General features: G+C 39.3%; 1 protein-coding gene across 4 annotated transcripts in view; it reads left to right on the forward strand.

The window, feature by feature from the left end:
- The window catches only part of LOC149205413 (calcineurin B-like protein 3), a 335,347-nt gene that overhangs the window by 232,024 nt on the left and 81,797 nt on the right, over positions 1 to 21,526 (forward strand). For 2 of the 4 annotated variants that reach the window (XM_089395057.1, XM_089395058.1), the window contains exon 7: positions 1,125 to 1,205. In XM_089395057.1, coding sequence (XP_089251183.1) covers positions 1,125 to 1,205 — 81 coding nt within the window. Of the gene's footprint in view, positions 1 to 1,124; positions 1,206 to 1,373; positions 1,469 to 21,526 lie in introns of all 4 variants that reach the window. The other 2 variants (XR_016252450.1, XM_089395059.1) reach the window with 2 other exon arrangements.

A 21,526-nucleotide genomic window follows, 5' to 3' on the forward strand; every position in this document is an offset into this window, starting at 1 on the left:
TTTTTTTTACATGATTCAAAATCCCAAGAAGGGTCTCATAAAATGGACAATGACTTTAATGACTCAAGATAGAACCTAGAAGTCCTCAATGGGGACTTTTCCCTATAACATGATGACCCAAGCATGAAATCCATGCTTTAATAAGTAATAAGTAGTAGTAATAATAATAATAATAAGAAAAAAATTATTTTTCTTTCTTTTGATAAATACATTTCATTATGACTCAATTACAATTTATGAAGACCGAACCTAGTTACATTCTTCAACACACATGGCCTATAGGGATTTGGGACTTTGCACTCCGTTCCAGTCTTATAGTGGTGTTGTCATGAAAAGTAGTAGGGTACCTTTTGGGAGGTAACAAGTCCCATATATTGAAATGACAACTTTTCAATCATGGGAGATTTTTACTATACACCCCCTATGTTTGTCCCTGTTGAAAGACCGTTTATGTTGATATTAAAATATCTAGCTCCTTTGCCAAGATTATATGATGATAGATCTTGCGTCACAAGTGCAATGTGATCATCTCCATTAAAGCATGGCGATTATAGTGTTGATGTTTTGGGTAGCATCAAGAGTATTCTCATGTGTGGGGCAAGTGGGCTAAGTGATGGGGCTTTGCACCCTTAAACTCATGGTACTCTGATAACCCATGGTATAAACGTCTTGTCCGTAACTTTCCACTCTAATATATTTCATTACTTCAAATGGTAGGTGAGACCTCATTTACTTAAAATGCCTATTCAACATCCCCAAAATATCTTACCATGACCGCATCATTGAGCAAGAGAGTCCACTATGTTCAAATGACAAGACCTTGGAAGACTTTTCAGTGGTTGAAGACGATGAGGATACCTCTCATTCCCAATGACTGTATTAGCTTAGACACATTCATTTCTATTTTTTGTTGCTACTTTGATTCAAGTCATGGGCATTGATTAGAGTGGAGATGCTGTATACACACTCTTGTTTTACTTATAATGTTATAATATTCAGGCCTACTGACTGTTTTTGGTCTCTTGAGGACATCAATATTCTTTTTTCCTGTTATTTCATTCTTCCTTAATTTGATATAAGAAATGATATGGAGGAAGATTCTCAATGTCTTGTCATATTTTCAGGTGAAGCAAATGGTAGTAGCTACACTTGCCGAGTCTGGCATGAACCTTTCAGATGATGTAATTGAAAGTATTATTGACAAGGTTCTTTCTCTAATACCAACTATCAAATTCTTAGATTTATCTTCAAATCTCTTTGTGGTTTCTGCATTGTATTTTTGGTCAAGATTGATGATGCAATTATTTTAATGCCACAGTAAATTTCTGTTGATAATCAAGTTTTCTAATCTTTTAGCTGCATGAACCTTTCAGATGATGCAATTGAAAGTATCATTGACAAGGTTTTTTCTCTAATACTACTGCCAACTTTTGAAGATTTATCTTCGAATCTCTGTGGTTCCTACATGGTATTTTTGGGAAATATTAATGATGGCTAATTTTACTGCTATGGTTTATTTATGCTGGTGATCAAGTTTTATAATTATTTATGTTGCATGTTGTTCAATTTCTGTTATGGTTAGCATCTGTGAAAATATTTTTCTTTGAGTTATTAAGCTTTTCCAGTACTTAAGTACATGCCTCTTTGTTGGTGGCATTGGTTTATTTAGTATTTGAAATGGTTTTAGATTGGCAATGTCAGTTTAAGAAGATAATCATGCATGCATGCACATTAGGCATATGTGTCTGTCTGTTTTATGTCACGCACAAAGAAGCAAAATGCGTGCAACTGAAAACTAGATAATTTTTTTTAAACAGTAACTATAATTATATTAGCAAAATCTGTGCAAATGCACAGCAGGATCACATCTTAGAAACTGAGCTTCAAAATTGCTTTGATTTCCTAAAGCCAGTCTAAAACTTTCTGGTCTGCAATACCATAGTGCCGTTACATATATACAACGATATCTGAAAGTGTATATTCTATAAAATATGCCTTGTATTAGATAGTACTTTGCTGGCATAATCAAAATTTAGTAACAAGACTACATCAATAAACTTCAAAATTTCTGCACTAGTCATCTAGAATCACCATATCTTCTGTTGAGGTTACTCAGTCCAGGTTGGGGACATCAGCCCTTGGAGAAAGTGTCAAGTTTTCTGATGATGCTGGAGCAAACACTGGATGCTGACTGTCTTGGAGGGCGTTGTTACCAAAAGTGGGTAGCCCCCAGGAGAATCTTTTTCTCCCCATTAGTCGGCCAGCCAGCCAACAACACTATGATGATCCACAGATAGCTTTATTTCAGAGCCTTCCACCTATGCTCTGGTCAGTGCTCTCTCCCATCTAGCATACTTCTCAAAGGAAGGTGGGTCATCTATCAGGATTTAGAAGGCACACTAGCCATTTCTATAATCATGTGCTTTCATTTATTGTTTGGGGGCATACTAATGTGGATCACATGCCAAGCTAGATGATTGCTCACTTTTGATCATACCCTTGTACCCATACCTTGGGAAATTATCCTTTTCCCCTTGTCTAGTGTGACCTCTTCTGATGCCCTTTTCTTCGACTATTAGGAGGGGCACTAATAGGAGGCACTGATTGATATAGCGTGCCAAAGTTAATCCATACTTACCACCTTCCATGTCTCTCTTATATCCACTTCCATTCTTTGGGTTGATTGACATTGGTTGTGGGGGTTAGTACCCTATATCTTCATCTTTGAGTTAGGGCCCCTAAAAGTTGCCCTAAGAGGTTGATGCAATTGAAAGAGAGATAAAAGCGTATAAAGCCACAAATGAAAGAAAATGAAAAAGGGCTAGGATTTTGAATAAGCACATGGGCAAAAGCCTAGCATGAGTTGTATCTCCCTCATTAGCCATCACACAATTCTTCATCATTTCATGGTTTATCTAAATAAATGAACATATGAATGTCCCAACCCCGATGAACAATAAACTACTGCATCCTTATGCGGTATTGGAAAATCATAAAGCAAGGTATGTCACCTAAGCTATGCAAGAAAGGAAGACAAATCATTAAAGTAAAAGGCACACCAAAGGGGTGGAAAAAGTAGGACGAGGAAAGGGCTAACTCATGCCTCCGTGATTAAATCCTCTTATCATCATTATACTCAAGATATTTGACTTCCTTCAGTTGGTACCATGGCTAATGCTATCTTCCTCAAGTCTTTGCCATTCCATGACTGCAACACATGCGTCTATGGATTGATGGGCCTACTTGTGAGATGCCCCTCCCATTAGGGGTTGGAAGCACCTGATAGGGCTAATTGCATGATCATTGTTAACGTATGTGTGATAACTTGCTTACAAATCATTAGTTAGAAAGACATTTGAAGGCAAGGTTTGTGTGAAGTATTTTTGTGTCCCTAGGATTGAATGTGTTACTTGGGAGCGAGAGCGAAAGCGGGGAGCGGGAGCGACATTTTCAGAAGCTCCTGGTTTGGGAGCGAATCCCGGAGCGTTTTTTATATAATATATATGTATTTTTTATATTTTTTATATTTTGATACATGCGTGTCAACAAAAACATGTAGAATAATGAATTAGATATAAAAAACATAAAAAAACATAGATTGAACCATATAACAACAATCATCTAGAAGTTATAATCTTCATCAACCACGCCCACAAGTTAGTAACATAGTAACATACAACATACTGATTCTCATGATTCATCAATCTTAAAGTTTCAAGCTTTCAAAATTCAATATAGCTAAGTTTAACCATTACAACAAATAATATCTAACATGAAATGAAATGTTATAAAATGAAACAAATTTCAACTTTCATGAAGCATCATATTCATAATTCATTACTAATGAGTTATAATTGCCAACTTCAAACTTAAATTGTCATATATTGTTTTAAAAAATATCATAATAAATATGAAAGAGTCAATAGTTATAAAAGCTACTAGAAACTAGAAAAGAGAAGTAAATCTATTATCTATTTCTTATGCTTGGGCCTCTTGCCACCACGAGAAATGTCTAATTTTTTAGTCTTGCTGAAAATCAGGATCTTTGTCATTAATATCACCCTCTAAGCATTAATATCTAGAGGTATCTTTTTCATTACCTCTGTATCTGTATAGGGATCTTTGTCATTAATATCACCCTCTAAGCATTAACATAAGATAGAAAAAGCATAGCATGTCAAGTCAAGATTTAGTGATGCGTACATTTTTAGGAGGGTCATGATAGAGGAGTTTGACAACCAATGTCACTAACATTAAGGTACATAGAGGGATTGGTGCTCTTGATTAAATACAAGTTCCATACCCTAATACATGACAAAATTCAATGGAAACATTGCAATCCCCCAATCCTGAAATCCTGAAAAACTGATATGTCTGCTGGATTTTGAATGAAATCTAAAATTCTACTTTCTCCATATGAAATCCAATGAGGCCGGAACAACTCTCAAACATCCTGAGTCATTTCAAGGTAATGCTAAAAATTTAAGTAAAAGGATGAAAATGAAGATTAAGCAGAATGTCACTTTTACTTTAAGAATTTAACATTACCATGAATAGCATATCAATGCTAGGGCCTAGACTTGATCATTAAGCTGCCCCACTCAAAAATTATTTGTTTCTTCCAAAAAAAATTGCATTTCGAACATTACTACAAAAAAAAAAATTGTGAAAAAGGCAAAACGCTCCCGAAAAGGCAGGGAGCGAAATTTTTTTAGGGAGCGTGCTCCCAAAATCGCTCCCTTTTCGGGAGTGATTTCCAGAGCACGCTCCCGACCCTCTCGAGTCGCTCCCGCCCGGAGCGTGGATTGGGAGCGGGATCGGGGGGGGGGAGCGAAATTTTTTTAGGGAGCGTGCTCCCAAAATCGCTCCCTTTTCGGGAGTGATTTCCAGAGCACGCTCCCGACCCGCTCTCGAGTCGCTCCCGCCCGGAGCGTGGATTGGGAGCGGGATCGGGGAGGGGGGGCTCCCCCGCAACACTGGTCCACTATGATACTTCAATAGTTTTTGTCCCTAATGTTGATCTCACTTGATCTTGAGAGTTTGTTTGAGGTAGTTTCACACAGATATATTGGATGTCCGTTAAGGGATGGCTATTCACCTCTCCAACACATTGAGGAGGATGTTTAGACCAGATGTGAGAGTACTTGAGACCTTGCAGAGCTAATGTTGGCCTTCCAGAGATCATTGTTGAACCTAGAGGAGCTCCACATGGATATATAGCCCCCTTCTTCACTTCTAGATACTAAAACGTTGAGCCAAGAATTCAAGATGTTAGCTTGATTGTTGATCTGACCAGAGGACTCAAGATGCCCCCAGGAAGCTTTACACCTACTTGATGTTAATTTTCCATTGTTCTATGCTATTACAGTTACTTTAGCACAATCTTATCTTCATTAGCAATTAAATTTAATCTTCCACTGATCAGTAACCATTGTAGATAGAAAATTGAATGCAATATATAGTAGAAGACAATCAAGAGCAATAACAAGAGACACCAAATTTGGTCAAAAGACCAGGGAAAATCCCCACAAGCGGGAAACCCTTTCAAATTCTTTGTCGAATTAGATTGTCATAAAATGTTCAACAAAGAGAGTACAATGATCCAATTTACCAATCAAGAGTCAAAGGTCAACAATTTTGACTTTCCAACAAACCAATATCCAAAATCCAATAGATGAGCCCAAAAGTTAAATCTGGTCAAACTGTCCAATTTGAAATTTTGGTCAAAGTCAACAACAGTCAAAGATGCCCGACTGGTCTAAAAGTCAACAATCAAACACCGCCCAAAAATGCAGCCCAAAAGGTTGGTCAAAATTAGGTCAAAAGGTCCCAAACAACTAGGTCAAACCTAGTCAATGGAGATAGAAAGTCAACTGTCAAATTTGCGGTTGAAGCCTGTGGTCAATTGCAGTCAAAATGCCTAGAAAACCTCAATCTCTATGTCAAAGAATTTGGCCTCGAAAAACAATCTAGGATGCTAAGTCAAACCAAGTCAAACTATGTCCAATCTCCAAAATGTCAATGTTGGTCAAACGCTGAAGCAAGACGGATTTTCAGCCCTCCTGAATTCTCTCTCCTACTCGCATGTGTGAGAAGATGACCTGCAATTTCAGATTGTACGAACCTCCAAAGAGAAGAAGATGTGTGATGTGATGCTCCAAATGAAGTTGACTTGACTTGTGTTTATATGTGATTTTGGAGACCCAATTTGTCCTTTAGGCCAACCTAAACTTTTGTGCACTTATGGGTGTTTTCACATTAAAAATATATTTTTCCTTGACCAAATTAAATTCTTCCAAGGGCAAAGAGGGCCTTCTCTGAATGAGGAAGGCTGTCCAAAGGAGGGACTTTGTCCCTGAGTTGCCAAATTAACACTTGATGGGCATTTCCTTGTTCTAGAGCCCAGATGAGGATGGAGATGACTTGAAATGATTTGCGAGGGCTGACACACTCCCTCTTGAGGGCTAATGTTGTGCCCTAGGGTTGCCACGTTACCCGTGCATGCCAAAGGAGGATGGTGCAGGCTTGCTTGATGATGATGCCCTAGTTGAGGAGGTGTTACTTGGAGATGCACCCATGTAATTTGATGACGTCCTATTAGAACTAATTTTTACGCCCTTGGAGTTGATATAAACTTTTAAAATCAGCCACAAAAATGTGCGAACATATAGAAAAATTTGCGCTATGTGTCACTGGGAAATCCTCCTCTTCGTTTGGTCTAGTGGTTGCCAGCCTCAGGGGGTGTCCCTAATGATTGTACTTGTTCTAATCTGTAAATCTGCAATAAAAAAATTAAAAAACTACAAGATAATGGTTGTTTGACCAACAAGTTAGTGGCCAAACAATTGTGGGAAAATTTGTAAATTAATTATGTGGAATAGTCCTTCACAAATCATCCTCTAATATGGAAAGATAAAGTAAGAAAGAAAGCATATCTAAGCTGCAAATCACCTAAATAAATAGCTAATAACTCTTAATAATTTATGAAAGATATTTGTTGATTTTACTAGAGCAATGCTAGAACATTTTCTTGTACAGACAACAACTTCAAATAGTCATTATTAGCATTAGATTTCTGTTAAATTATGGTATGTTCTATGCTTAGAGCATTTTACTTCTTTTACTTTTTATTAGCCTCTGATTAGCAACCACAACATAAAGTAAAGCGCAGATAGAACATTAAATGATCGACAGAAAACAAGCCAAGACAAGAGACACAAGATGTGGCGGCTAACTAGGGACAAACCCCAATGTGGGGAAACCAATGTTGCACGAAGCGGGGACGAAATGGGGACGTTTTTTGGAAGCGGGGACGCGGAAGCGTCATTTTCCAAAAATCTAGGAAGTGAAGCATCTGCTATATATATATATATTGCATTTATACTCAAAACAAACATCCCAAATACCAAATTAGTTGTAGAAGACATGAAAACATGCATATTTTTGCATAAATCAAGATAGATATGGCATCCATGATTCCATTGTAGTTACTAGTATGTACATCAATAATCTATATTCTAGCAATTACAAACATACATCAAATTTTTAAGCATATTATAAAACATAAAACATTTAAGCATATTATAAAACATAAAACATAGAGCATTTTTTGATTTATCTAGCAAGTGAGCAACTGTCAACATTTGTCATGTCCAAAATTCAAATAATAATGTTTAGAAAATATGTCACTTGGTCACCGCCAAGACAAAAAAGGTTCAAATTCACAAGCCTACAAGTCTAATGATTAATCTATGAAAAAAATAGTAAATTGTTAATATATCTACTAATCTCTCCTCCTTCCACCACGAAGAGAACGTGGCGGCGGGCCTCCACGTGGTGGCAATGAAGAAGATGCTGCCTGTGGAAGTTGTGGCAGTGGCACTGAAACTGATGAAGACGAACCCCCTGCTGTAGGTGTTGAACCATGGAACCTAGGAACCAAGGGACCAGATGGGGGTGGAATCTCAACACGATCATCATCATCCTGGAATTGCTCAAAAAATTCATGCAAAAAAAAAAAACACTAGTTAACAAAAAAATTGAAAACATGAATTAGAGAAATGCTTTATAAGGAAAATTCATACCACAATGGACATACCTGGATAAGAGCATCCTCTAATTGCTCTAATCGCAACACTCCATCCTCCAAATTGGGCTCCTTTGGATTCTTGTCCCAAATCAACATGTCTTTATTACTCTTTGTATCATCACAGTAATGGGACAACAATTGCAAGTTGTAATGAACATAAACCAAGCTCTCTGCCCGGTCTAAACTCAACATGTTCCTTTTAACACCATGGATGAAAGAATAAGAGCTCTAACACCTCTCTGCAGAAGAAGTGTTTACCACCTGTGATAGCACCCGCAATGCCAAAGTCTGTAGAAGTGGAGTAGCCCCTCCATGCATGTTCCACCACTCAAGAGAAGAAAAAGTCTCTCGATCATTAATTGCATTCATGCTCCCAAATGGACCAGTGTTAAGCGTATAGTTGCTCAACTGTCTCCGTACCATGGCAACCTCCTCTTCATGAGGGATTAATTTACTCAATGCAATCATATATTTTTTGTGAACCTCTTGATCTTGGTGTGGTTTTCTCTTACTCCCCCCCCAGGTGCTGGTGTTGAAAGCCATGTTGGATGATAGTATTTAGGTGTCAAAACATATGCTAATGCATGCAATGGAACATTTAGCATTTCCCATTGGTTTTCCACCTTTGCACGAATATAATTGTACAAGGTGATATCTCTAGGCTCAACAATGTCTTTAATCTACACCAGCATGCTATCCATTTGCTCATACACCTCCCCAATTATTGGTCGATCTGAATCTTCAAACTCGATCATGTAATAAATTGGTTTGGTGAATTGCAAAACATATTTAACCTGTGACCAAAAGTACATGTCAAGAATAGTGTCCTTGGCTGCATTAGCACCATCTCTATCAATGTTAATTTCATCCCATGTTTCAGCACACACCAAATTAGTTAAAGCTTGTCTCACCTTCACTAGCCGCCTAAAGGTGAGGTAATAATTGCAAAATCTTGTCTTTGCAAGTTTAAGCAACTGCAACTTGGAGTAAGTGCCATAGAAGTAGTTTACCCTTGTATGCCCTGTGATGAATTTAATGAGTTGCTTCCCTCTCTTGTAAAGCTCAGTAATCCACCCACATTCTTTATGCTTCACAATATCATGCATCAAAAGGTTTAATGTGTGAACCAGGCACCCAGAGCAAAAGATGTGTGGATGAGTACGCTCAATAATTTTTTCTGCTGCCTTACAATTTGCTGCATTATCTGAGATCACTTGAGCCACATTATTCGGACCAACATCTTTGATTGATTGCAATAGGATATCTGCAATGTTTTGTGCAGATGCACTGATGGAGGAGGAGTCAGGACAAGTAATAAATACTGCACCACTAGTAGAAACACCAACAACATTTATGAAATGTTGGTTTCTAATATTTGTCCATCCATCTGATACAATGAATACCCCAAAATCTACCTACTCATTTGTAAAACGTGTCAAAGCTATTTGAACCTTAGCTTTTTCTATTTCTAATAACACTGTTCTAGCTTTCTCATAGTTGGGGGACTTGTATCCTTTTGGGGCTTCATTGATGGCCTTTACCATTTCATGCCAATAGGGAGAGCGAAGCACATTGAATGGTACATCGCAAGCACAAAGAAAATGGACTATCTTTCCATCCACATCATCCCTCCTAGCAAAATTAAGGAAATCCCCTATTGTTCTTTTACCTCCAAAGCTTCTAGAAGTACCATGAGTAGATGAGCTACCAAATCTAGAGGTTGCACTTGATTCAGAATGAGTTTTTTGTTTCTTGTTTTTTTGTTATGCAGCCTCCTCTATTTGGATGTATTTTCTTCTTTGTTCAGATGAAATGTTTGGGCAAATTTGTATCCCCACAGGACCCTTTTTATCATCACTGTCCAACACCCCACAAAGATGCCTCCTCACACGGGTATATGAACCACTAAATGGTTTTCCTCCATGACAACCATGAGGGCACAAAAATTTGTAGCTTCCACCACCCTTTCCCCCTTCAAGTTTGGTCACATAGTTACACAAGGGTGTTAATGCAACTTTCCCCTCTAGTGTTTCAGTTTCCCCTTCAGGTTCAACATCATCCCATTCCTCTTCAAACCCTTCCTCCTCATCATACATCCGGTCACTCATATTGGGACCACTGTCCTCTTGTGCTTCTTCCCTTCTATTCCTGCTCGCCCTTGCCATCATTAAAACCAAAAGAGGAATGAATATGATACATAGAAGCTAAAAGAACACCATCTTGGAATATGGATATAGGTGGTGGATAACCTATAAGTAAAGGAGCAAGTAGAAACAATGGGAAAGAGTAGGAGAGGGAGGAGAAAAATACAAAAAAAATGTCAAAAAAATTAGGGAGTTTGGGGTTTGCACTTACTTCTTTAGCTCTTGTAGATGAAGTCCTCCAAGCTCCTGCTCCTTCTCCTAGCTCCTCTTCCTTCACTCCTCCAAGCTCTCCTCTCTTCTTCTCTCTTCTCCTCTCCTCTCCTCTCTTCTCTTCTCCAACTCTCATAAACTCAAAGTGAATAAATGAGGGATGAATGTGGGCTTTATTCTTTTCATTCCTCACCCTAACCCAAGGTGGACCCACCTCCAACAAGCAAACTCACCAAAAAAAAAAAAACACACTTTTTAAGGCCACGTGGCGCAATTTTCCGAAGCGCGTACAGAATCGTACGATTCGGCCTTGGAAACGCCGCACTTCGTACAGTCGAAGTGCCGTACGAAATGCGCTTCTGGAACTTCCAGGAAGCGTCTTTATCAGTCTGAAATGTGTTTCGAAATTTCTGAAGCGCGTTTCGGGAGGCGCTTCCCCCATGCATCCGTACGGGCCTCGTTTCGGGGGTTAGATCTTGGGGGGGGGACGTTTCCTGCAACATTGGGGGAAACCCTTTGATCAAAGCTTCTTTTATCTTCAATAGTTTAGCAGAGAGAGAGATAGTACAATATCACTAATCATTGATTTACAACAACAGTAATAAAACCCTTGGACAACAATAGTAAAAGTGATCAATTAGCTCCCAAAATGTCTTCAAGACAACCTAGGAGAACTCGGTCTCCAACAGAGGTAGTGGCAGCCCAAAACAGTCAAGGTAAGATAGTCAAAACAACAGTGCGGGCTACAACATACTGCAGCCAGCCCTAACTAGATAACGTAGTCATAAATGTGCCCTTAAACAATCAATGCAGACCTGTTCAACACTTCGGCTAGCCTAGGAGAGGGTGCCCACACAAGGCTGCAGTCAATGGAGGCAGTGTGCTGGTCAACACAGGCCTAAACCATTTGCTGCACCTTCCTACGTCCTTGCTGCCCTAGTTGCGTCCTCCTTCAATGCTGCCCTAGCTGCGTCCTCCTTCAATTCTACCCTAGCTGCGTCCTATTTCCCATGCTGCACTAGCTGCGTCCTTCTCTTTCCACGCTACCCTAGTTGCATCCTCTTTCCACACTGCCTTAGCTGAGTCCTCTCTCCTTTGTATACCCAAGAGACAATGGAAGAGATGAGAGGGAAGATGAGTTGAGATAATGACTCAACCTCTCCTCTATTTATATGCAACGCTGGGTAAGAGTGCCACTCACTTAACTGCTGGCCGACCTTGACAATTTGTCAAGTAATTACTAATAAATTCATATCTCAATAAATACTTGTCGGAATTGGATGATCTTTAGATCAATCCTACACCTCTCGACAAGAGGAATCTAGGAAAAATATCAGTTGCCATAAATGAGGTGACCCACATGGAATTTGGCCCTAGTTGCCAATTTTAAAAATTTCATATAACATTTTACATCGTCAAGCAGTTATACATAAGAAAATTCATTCATAAGCATGAAAGAGCAGTAGTAAATCATAGTAGAAAGAAAACACAAGAGACACCAGAAATTAGGACTGAGGCCTAGAAAAACTCACAAGGGAAAACCCAAAAAGCTTTTCCTTAAGAGAGAATATTAAAGTACACCAATCAAAACAAGAGTATCAAGAAATATCTGACCAGTAAAGTGTCCTCCCACAAGTGCCAAGAGTTCCTCAGAAATTCGGCCTCCAAACCCTCTTCTTCCTTCGCTAGAACATAGATCTATTGAGCAAAATCGAGTGCCCAAATGAGGAGCAAGTGTCTCCTATATATATTCATCAAGAGGGCATCAAATAGGTGCCTCAAAGGGGCCTAGTTGACTTGATCAAAGAGGGGATCTGACTTGACACTCGTGGGTTCAATAAATTCGATTTTAATTTTCTGTTTATTTCTTCTATTTTCATTGATGGAAATATCGACCATGTGTTGATTTTTACTAGGGCATAGGTTAGAAACAATTTTTCTTCTTCATCCTAATTACATTCAATGATTTAGTTAGCATAAGTTACACATAACATTCATTAAACAGTAAGACAAGAAAAGTATCAACCATTAAACCATGAAAGAGCATAAAAATATACCATGAAACTATGAGACTGTTGAAGAATGTAACTAGGTTCGGTCTTCATAATTGTATTTGAGTCATAATGAAATGTATTTATAAAAAGAAAGAAAAATAATTTACTATTATTATTATTATGACTTATTAAAGCATGAGTTTCATGCTTGGGTCATCATGTTTTAGGTTAAAGTCCCCGTTGAGGACTTTTAGGTTTTATATTAAGTCATTTAGAGTCGTTGTCCATTTAATGAGACCCTTCTTGGGCTTTTGAATCATGTAAAAAGAATTATTATTGAGTCAAATAAGTCAGTTGTCACCTCCACACCAAATCGGCGTACATCAGGATAATTTGAACTCCATAAGAGGCTATTAATACAGTACAATTTGATTCTTTTGGAGGATCCACTCACATAAGTTCGATACACAACAAGGAGTAGCAGGAAAAGTACAAAATTGCAGGAGGAGGAGAATTGCAAGGAAAGACAAGATCGAGTTTTTGGGCTATCGCTCTCTCACACGTGCGAAGTTACTGGGCTACTGCTGTGGTTGAAATACTAGATTCTATTGTAGGTCGAAGTTCTGCTACTGGGTCGAAGTTCTGTTGCTGGGGAGGTCGAAATTTTGTTACTGTAAGATTGAAGTGCTAGGTCAAAATTGTTGCTGGAAGGTTATCATCTGTAGAAGAAAGGAAGGGCTGACTTGGTGATTGGAGGAAGTTTGTGTCTAGGTCAAGGAGTCTTGGATCATCTCGTGAAACTATTAAAGGAAGAGTTGTTGACTGGGTTTTCCCCTAGATAGGGGTTTTTCCCTGGTTGTCCGCCTACATCTGGTGTCTTTGATCTTCATGTTATGGTTTTGGTAATTGCTTGATGAACTAAGATAAAAGAAGAACATAAGAAAGTTAATAAGAACATAAGAATATCACAAGTAATTATCAACATAAAGAAAATCTTTCTGCCTTTCTGATTTTCTAACATGGTATCAGAGCTAAGGTGAAGAAGAAGGAAAAAGGCAGCCTAAAGATCTATTGAAAGGAGAATAAGGAGTTTTAAGAAGTTTGAATAAGGGTCATCAAGGAAAAGGATCATATAAGAAGTCAAGCCTACTATCTTCAAGAACAATGTCTAACTCAATGAAGGGAGAAAACAAATTAGAAGGAGCATCCAATTACAAGGCATGGAAAAAGAGGATAGCTCTCACTCTCGAGAAGAATAAAGTCTTGGATCTAGTCAAAGGAAAAGTAAAGAAGCCTATAAATGAATCAAGTGATGCAGAAAAGGAAAAGTTCAGAGAAATAGATATTGACGATGACCCTAATGGTGGATGCAATAAAGGATAACCTCATCCCATATATATCCAACATAGGTTCCACTCAAGAGATGTATGAGGCCTTATCCAAATTATTCATAATCAACAATATTGGTCAAATTGCAAGTCTTCAGAATGAACTAAGAACTATAAAAATGACAAAGGAAGGCATAGTGGCATCCTTCTTTGTAAGGATAGCTAGATTTTTGAGAAGATTTTTCGGCGGAAATCTTCTCAAAAACTTGATATGGATCACAGAAGCTTAAATTCAACAATTGAATCCCTTCAAGGATAGCTAGAATCAGAGATGAGCTCCAAGCAATAGATGAAATAGTACCTGAAAATGAACTTGTAATCACTGCACTTTAGGATTACCAACATCTTGGAGTGCCTTTTCATCAGGGCTCAACAGTTGGAAGGAAACTCCTACATTCGAACAATTATGGAATGCATGTAGTCAAGAAGAAGTCAGAATTTCATTAGTAAGCAATAAAGAAAATGAAGAGGAGAAAATTTCAAATGCCTATTTTCCTCATCACAAGAACAAAGGAACCTTGAAGAACTCTAAAGGGCCTAGAAGGAAGATAGTACTATCCAAGATTGAATGCTACAATTGTCACAGATGGGTCGGTATAGAAGCGATTGTCATGAGAATCCAAAAAATAAGAAGAGAGAAAGGGAACATGCAAATGTCGCTGATGAAGGACCACCACAAAAGAACAAGATGAAAGAATCCAAAGTCAAAGACTTATTTGGTAAGGACTCTTAGGGACTCTATCCCTTACTTATCCCTCTACTCAAAGTTTTTGAATTGTTTTCCTTTATACTTTGATTTTTAGTACTTATAGGTTTAACATGCTTTGGAAAAGTATTTTTGATTGTTTTGTTAAAGTTATAGGTATCCCTTGAGATTGGATTAAGAGGGAGCCCTCACCATTTTTCCAAAGATAAGTATCTTACTCCTTGTATTATCTTTTATATTTGGTTTTTGTTTTCCTATCTAAATGTGTTTGTATTAGAAGCTAACAACATTTCTTTTCACATTTTCCTTGTTTAGGAAAAACTTGCTGATATGCTTAAGGGCTATGGAGAAGACCTCATAAGACAAAGCATGATAGAAGTTCTATTGGAATTTCATGTCCTGTAAGGTTTGTCTAGAAAACAAATCAAAGGTATGTTCTAGATCATAAGTTTTGTTCTCTTCGTGATAAAGGTATATTCATTCATTCTAATAAGTTTACTTTACATTACTAACAAGTGCTATGTCTAGGACCTTTGAATCTTAAAGATTCTTATTTGGGTGATTAATCATTAGATTGAATCTAGCCTCATTAAAATCATCATGTTTATGGAACCCTAAAAGGTTCTCTATAAAACCCTAACCTAAGGTTATGTCAATGCTAATGTGAAAACCCTAGTCTACTTAGGGCTACTGATAAAATCTAGAAGGTACTATTCTTTTGATATTTGGGGTTTTGAGGGTAATGTAATGTTTGGAGTTTTAGCACTGTTATGGAAATCCTAGTCCTTTAGGGTTGGATGGTAATGAATTCCTAGACCTTGAGGTTTTGGTTAATTAGGGTTTATGAGCAAAACCCTTATAATATCTAGAGTAAGCTCCTAGCAATGAAACCCTCATTGTATGTTTGTATGTTTGATCAAAAGCCTGGCCTAATCAAGATTGTTATATGTCTAACTTTAAATGTATTGATATTTGTGTCTTGGGCTTACCTAAAGGATTTTTTTCCAAGGAAAAAGGCACAATTTTCATTAATAACAAAAGAAAATTACATGTTGTATCATTGGCATGTATGAGATGCATTCACTTGTGATCAGTACAGTCTTTTTTCAATTACATATTTACATATATCAGCATATAATGCAGTAAAATTTAAACAATATTTAAAACATAGTCTATCAGGAGTCCATAAAAACTGAGTGAGAAAACAAAATCAAAAAACATTTGAATGATCATGAAGATCATTCCAAAGAGTCACCATCCATCTCGATGAATGGACGATGAAGAAACTGATAAAATGCATCATCATCCTGAATTATCCATTGTCCCCTGTTCAGTTGCACGACATCTTTGGAAAGAAGATCAATGATCACATTCCTTTCCCTGTATATTTGAGAGCATACAATAAAATCAAAATGTGATTTTAGAGTGTTGACATCATCCAAGAGACCCCTAAGTGTGTGCAAGTGACAATGAAATGCATCGTTGATCCAGTTAATAACAAGTTGAGAATCCCCAAAGCTCTAAATCTTGTGACAATTTTGTTCCAGTGCAAATTGGAGGAGGTGTCTCAAACTTTTTAGTTTAACAAAATTACTTGTGCATCTCCCCAGCCCCACTTTGATTCTATAGGACAGATGCTCGTTTATGGGAAGAATTGCACCCCACCCGCACCCCGCAGCCTGTGCTGAGCTGTCGAAATATGCCCATGGGGTGCTTTTATCAATAGGTTCAGGAGTGATGACTCGAGCAGGTTGACTATCCGGATCAATTGGTATGAGATTGTAGATGGCAGCATAATTGTTACAGGTGGTTGTCTAGTTGATCTGTGCATTTTGAAATATAAGGTGATTCCTGTTTAACCAAATGCCCCAGCTGACAATAAGGGGAAGGTTCCTGGCTTTTTGAGAGGGAGCCTCTGACCACCATCGAGACCAAGCTTCCTCGATATTTTGACCGTCCCATTTCCTCTTCAGATTTAGGGAGCTAATAATGGCGGACCAAAATTGAGCAGTAACTGGACAATGGAGGAAAAGATGATCCGTGTCTTCTGCATTGGATTTGCAGAGGCAACATCTGGAGGGCCCTTGGAAAGCCCATTTCATTAGATTAATTTTAGTTGGAACTTTGTTTGAGAGAATGCACCACATAAACAACCACGATTTGTGGGGGGCTTTTAATTTCCAAAGATGGCGCCACCACCAACAGTTAAATTCCCAGTCCTATTCATTCATAAGATCCACATAACCAACCTTTGGGGTGTACCAACCATGTGGGGCAGGTGCCCAGATGACTGCATCCTTCCTCGCTGATATTCTGATATTGGCTTCCTCTAGCGCGCTGATGAAACGGTGCCAAACTCTACTTCATCTTTTAGGGATGCCCAAGATCCTATAATCCATCCGTTGCTGAGGAGCCCATTGGCCATGGTTAATCTCCGCAATTTGGGCGATTTGGGTGAGACCAGACCCCGAAAGAAATTGTCTCAAGCCCCTCTGGAGAATGTGCGCATTGCCACAACCTGTCTAAGCATCTGTGCCTATTTTAACTTGATCGCCATTTCCAATACTCCAAGCTAATCCATCCTTGATTAAACTTATGGAGTGGGTGACAGCCTTCCAAATGATGGACGCACCAGGCAAAGGCTGACAGGGTCTGCGAATCCAATCAGTGATTGTTAAGGGATGGATGTACTTAAAATAAACCACCTTTGTCCATAGGCTTTCTGATTTGATAATTTGCCAGCCCAGCTTTGCAGCCAAGGCCTTTGCAAAGGTCTAGAGATCTTTTATACCCCATCTGCCCCATTTTTTTGGCTTTGCAATCCTTTCCCCGTGAACCCAGGCAAATGTCCACCCCACATTTTGACGTCGCCATAGGAATCTACAACAGACCTATTGGATCCTGTTGCGAGTGCCTTTTGGGATCCAGGCAAGGGACATCCAATATATCAGAATGGCCCCACTAACTGATTTTATCAAGGTGAGACTGCCAGCTCCGGAGAGCTAGCGTTGCTGCCAGATGTTTGGATGAGCCATGCCCACTCAGCGTTGCGATATCCATTTGTCTTCAGCCTAAAACCGAGGTATTTCAGTCCAGAATCCTGATCTTGTCTGTTGTAAGCAAAGTGTTGCGATGCATACCTTTCCTCTTTTTGTGGGCATGACACAAAAATGGTAGTAGATTTGTCATAGTTTGGCTCCATACCTGTAGCTTTAGGAAATAGAGATAGGATATTCTTGAAACAAGAGTAGTCTCTGATAGAGCCATTGAAAAAAATAAGAACATCAACAAACAAAAGATGTGTAAGGGATGACATATATGCTATCAGAACTCCCCCCATTACTCCCTCTAAGCAAGTAGTTTTTATCAGTTTGCTTAATCCTTCCATGATCAGTAGAAAAAGAAGGGGGGATAGAGGGCATCCCTGATGCAGTCCCCATTCAACATGAAAAAAGCTCGAGGCTGCCCCATTGATAAGGATACTATAGGATGTGAAAGAGACATAACACATAATCCAATTAATGAAAGAATGAGGGAAACCGATATGTGTCAGAATGAGTTGTAGGCAATGCTGCACGAAGCAGGGACGTTTTTTGGAAGCGGGGACGCGAAAGCCTCATTTTCCCAAAATCTAGGAAGCGAAGTGTCTGCTATATATATATATTTTTATATTTTTTTGCATTTATACTCAAAACAAACATCCCAAATACCAAATTAGTTTTAGAAGACATGAAAACATGCATATTTTTGCATAAATCAAGATAGATATAGCATCCATTGTACATTAATGATTAATTATTCAAGCATCAACCATTTAGATGCATCAGCCATCTAGAATCTAGATTGTCTAGCCTTTGCCTCTACCTCGATTGTCTAGGGATATTAGTCAACATTACCCAATTTTGATCAAGCTAGCTAATTCAAGACTTAAAATATGGTAGAAAAAGCTTAACATGTTTGATCGATGATTTTGACTTGATTGAAAGGTATTTTTTGCTAAGGGCGTGACAAAGGAGTTCAAAAATTAACACCACCAACACTAGGGTACATATAGGGTTTGGTGCTCTTGATTAAATGCTAATTGCATACCTTCATACTTGATATAATCTAATGAAATGCCACAATCCCATTGATCCTGAATTCCTAAAAACTGTTAAGTCTGTTGAATTTTGAATAGGATATGAAATTTTATTTTCTCCATATGAAGTCCAATGAGGCTGGAACCACTCTCAAACATCCCGAGTCATTTCATGGTAATGTTAAAAATTTAAGTAAAAGGATGAAAATGAAAAATAAAGGAGAATGTCACTTTTACTTTAAGAATTTAACATTACCATGAGGGAGCATCTGCTATATTTATATTTTTTTTGCCTTCATTCCTCACACTAACCCAAAGTGGACCCACAGGAATCGTACGGAATTGTACGGGAAGCATACGCTTCGCCCTCTGAAGCGCCACGCTTCGTACGGCCGAAGCATTGTACGAAGCGCGCTTCCAGGGACGCTTCTTGGACGAATCCGCACAGGACGCGCTTCGGTCCTTGGAACCGGGGGGGTGGGGGATGCTTCCTGCAACATTGGTTGTAGGTATGACCAACAAGGCTGATCAAAAGCTTTGGAGAGGTCATTCTTGAGGATGATAGATTTTTTGTTCGGAAGCTTGATCGAGTGAATTCCTTCTTGTGCGGTCTCGGTGGCTTCATGGATCTGTCAATGGCTGAGGAAAGCAAACTACTCCTTGGAAATCATCCTGGATAAAATAGGTTTAATTCAAAGGGCAATAGTTTTGGATATAATTTTATAGATGGAGGTGCAATGGGACGATAATCGTCAAAGGTGTGGGGTTTGTCAACTTTCAGAATGAGAGCTAGGAAAGTCAAGTTAAAGCCTTCATACATTTTGCTAGAAGTCCTGCATTCCTCAATAGCCATTAGACGGTTTGGCCCAATATGCTCAATAAAGGTTCTATAAAATTCCATAGGCCACCTGTTCGACCTCGGGATTTTGTCTCTGTTGAAACCTTTCAGTACTGTTTCCAATTCTCCCAATGTAATTGGTTCATTTAACGCCTCCTCATCCTCCAGTTCAACAAACCTAGGGAAAACCTCAACTATGCGGAGAATTTCAGGGAGGGTGGCTCCCCTAGGTGCCTTGAAGATATGTGAAAAATGGCGCGTTCCCATATCTTCCAGTTGATTGAAAGTGCTTGCCTCCCTACCCGAGTGGTCTTGCAACTCCCAGATGGTATTGATAGACTTTCTCCCTCGAGCATATTGTTGAAAAAACTTGGAGTTTTCATCCTTCGATTTTAGCCAAATCTCTCTAGTCTTCAAGTGCCATGTTTCTTCTTTCTGTCTCAACAATCTGATCTTTTCCGATTCTAGTTTAATTAGATGATCTTTTGCTTCGGCAGATGAATAACTAGAAAGCCCAACAAATTCCAACTATTTGAGTTCTCCTTCAATCCTGAGAAGCTCAACCTCATCCTTCTTTTTTTGGTCCTTGCCTAGCTTATGGTTTTTTATTTTAACTAGGACAAATTTTCAACTATAGTTCTAGCCGGAGAGGAATTGCCATCAGGACTGCAATGAGACCAATTTTCTCTTACCAAAGAGTGGAAGTCAGCATCAGAGAGCCAGGTCGAGTTGAATTTGAAAGGAGAGTTTGGTTTATGGTTGTCATCCCTAATCTCCATGAAGATCGGGGAGTGATCAGATTGGCCTCCAGAACCCACCCATTGACGAATACGGTCCAATTTGGTTAACAGTGATGCCTTTATAAGAAAGCGATCCACCGTTTTGGCCAAGGTGTCTTCCCCAGTCCATCTGTTCCTCCAGGTCGGCATAAGTTTTGTTGTTTCTATGTTCAGGAGGTCATGGGAATCCAACATACCTTCGAAGAATGCCGTTAAAGGGTCGGTCTGGGCCCTGTTACCCCAAGATTCCGCAAGCCCTAGCGAGAAATTTAGGTCCCCACCAATGATCAGGTTTTCCGCTTGCATGAAGTCAGCTTCCAATAGTCTTTCCCAAAACATCTCCCTATTGTGGCAAGGGCCATAGATGTTGATTAATCTAAGGGGAAGGTTGATATTATAGAAGGTGATGTCCACTCCCAGGTAACCCTGACCACCCCAAGCATTATCCAGTCTAATCAATCTTTTGTTGTAACCCAGGGCACATCCTCCCAAACGCCCTCTTACATCCAAAAAATAAAAACCCCAATTCGGGAGGAAATGCTTTAGCACAATGTTTAAACAACTCCCTTCCCCCAGGGTTTCTTGTAGAAAAATGATGTCTAAACGCTCCAAATTGCATAACCATTTAAAGGCCAGTTTTTTTTCCAAGCTGGCCAATCCCTTGCAGTTGAAAGAGAGGCACTTCATAGGGTAAACTTTGTTGGGTTATCCTTTGCTCTAAGGACTCGATCAATAGGAGTCTGAATGCTTGAAGCAACCTCAATGCCAACCCTCCTGATGGCTTTGGATAAACGGGATTGTACGTCAAGGGAAAAGCAGGGAGGGGGTCGTCGTCCAGACCGAAAGAGGAGGTGTGAGAGGTAGGGAGGGATCGCAAATTGTAGCGGTGAGAACCACTAGAGCTCGGACTGTCACAAGGCGCCAGAGGGGGGCGTCAATGCATAATGGAGGGGGGAGAGCAGAGGGCTTGAGGGGGAGCAGATATCACGGAATTTACAGAACACAGTTTTCTTATCCTAGATCCCATTCCCGACATAACCATAGATGCAGATGCAAGACCAGATAACATAAAATCATGCGAAGATAGGGGGGAGGGAGGAAGAGTACCCGAGAAATGTGCGGATTCTTTGGCACGAGCTCTGGTGACTGGAGGCACGAAGGTCCCGAATTCTGGCTGAGTTGACATCACCCCCGAACCATCCTGACGCGGCCCAGGTACCCCAGGTGGGTCCGTTGGAGAAGGGAAATCCACCTCTGACGTTTGGGTGCTCGCCGAAACTAGCGACTTCAGAGGGTCTGG

Source organism: Pinus tabuliformis, chromosome 1_2 (assembly GCF_031772625.1).
Source record: "Pinus tabuliformis cultivar Carrire ecotype Pingquan chromosome 1_2, CPIR1, whole genome shotgun sequence".
In the NCBI taxonomy this organism is placed as follows: domain Eukaryota; kingdom Viridiplantae; phylum Streptophyta; class Pinopsida; order Pinales; family Pinaceae; genus Pinus; species Pinus tabuliformis.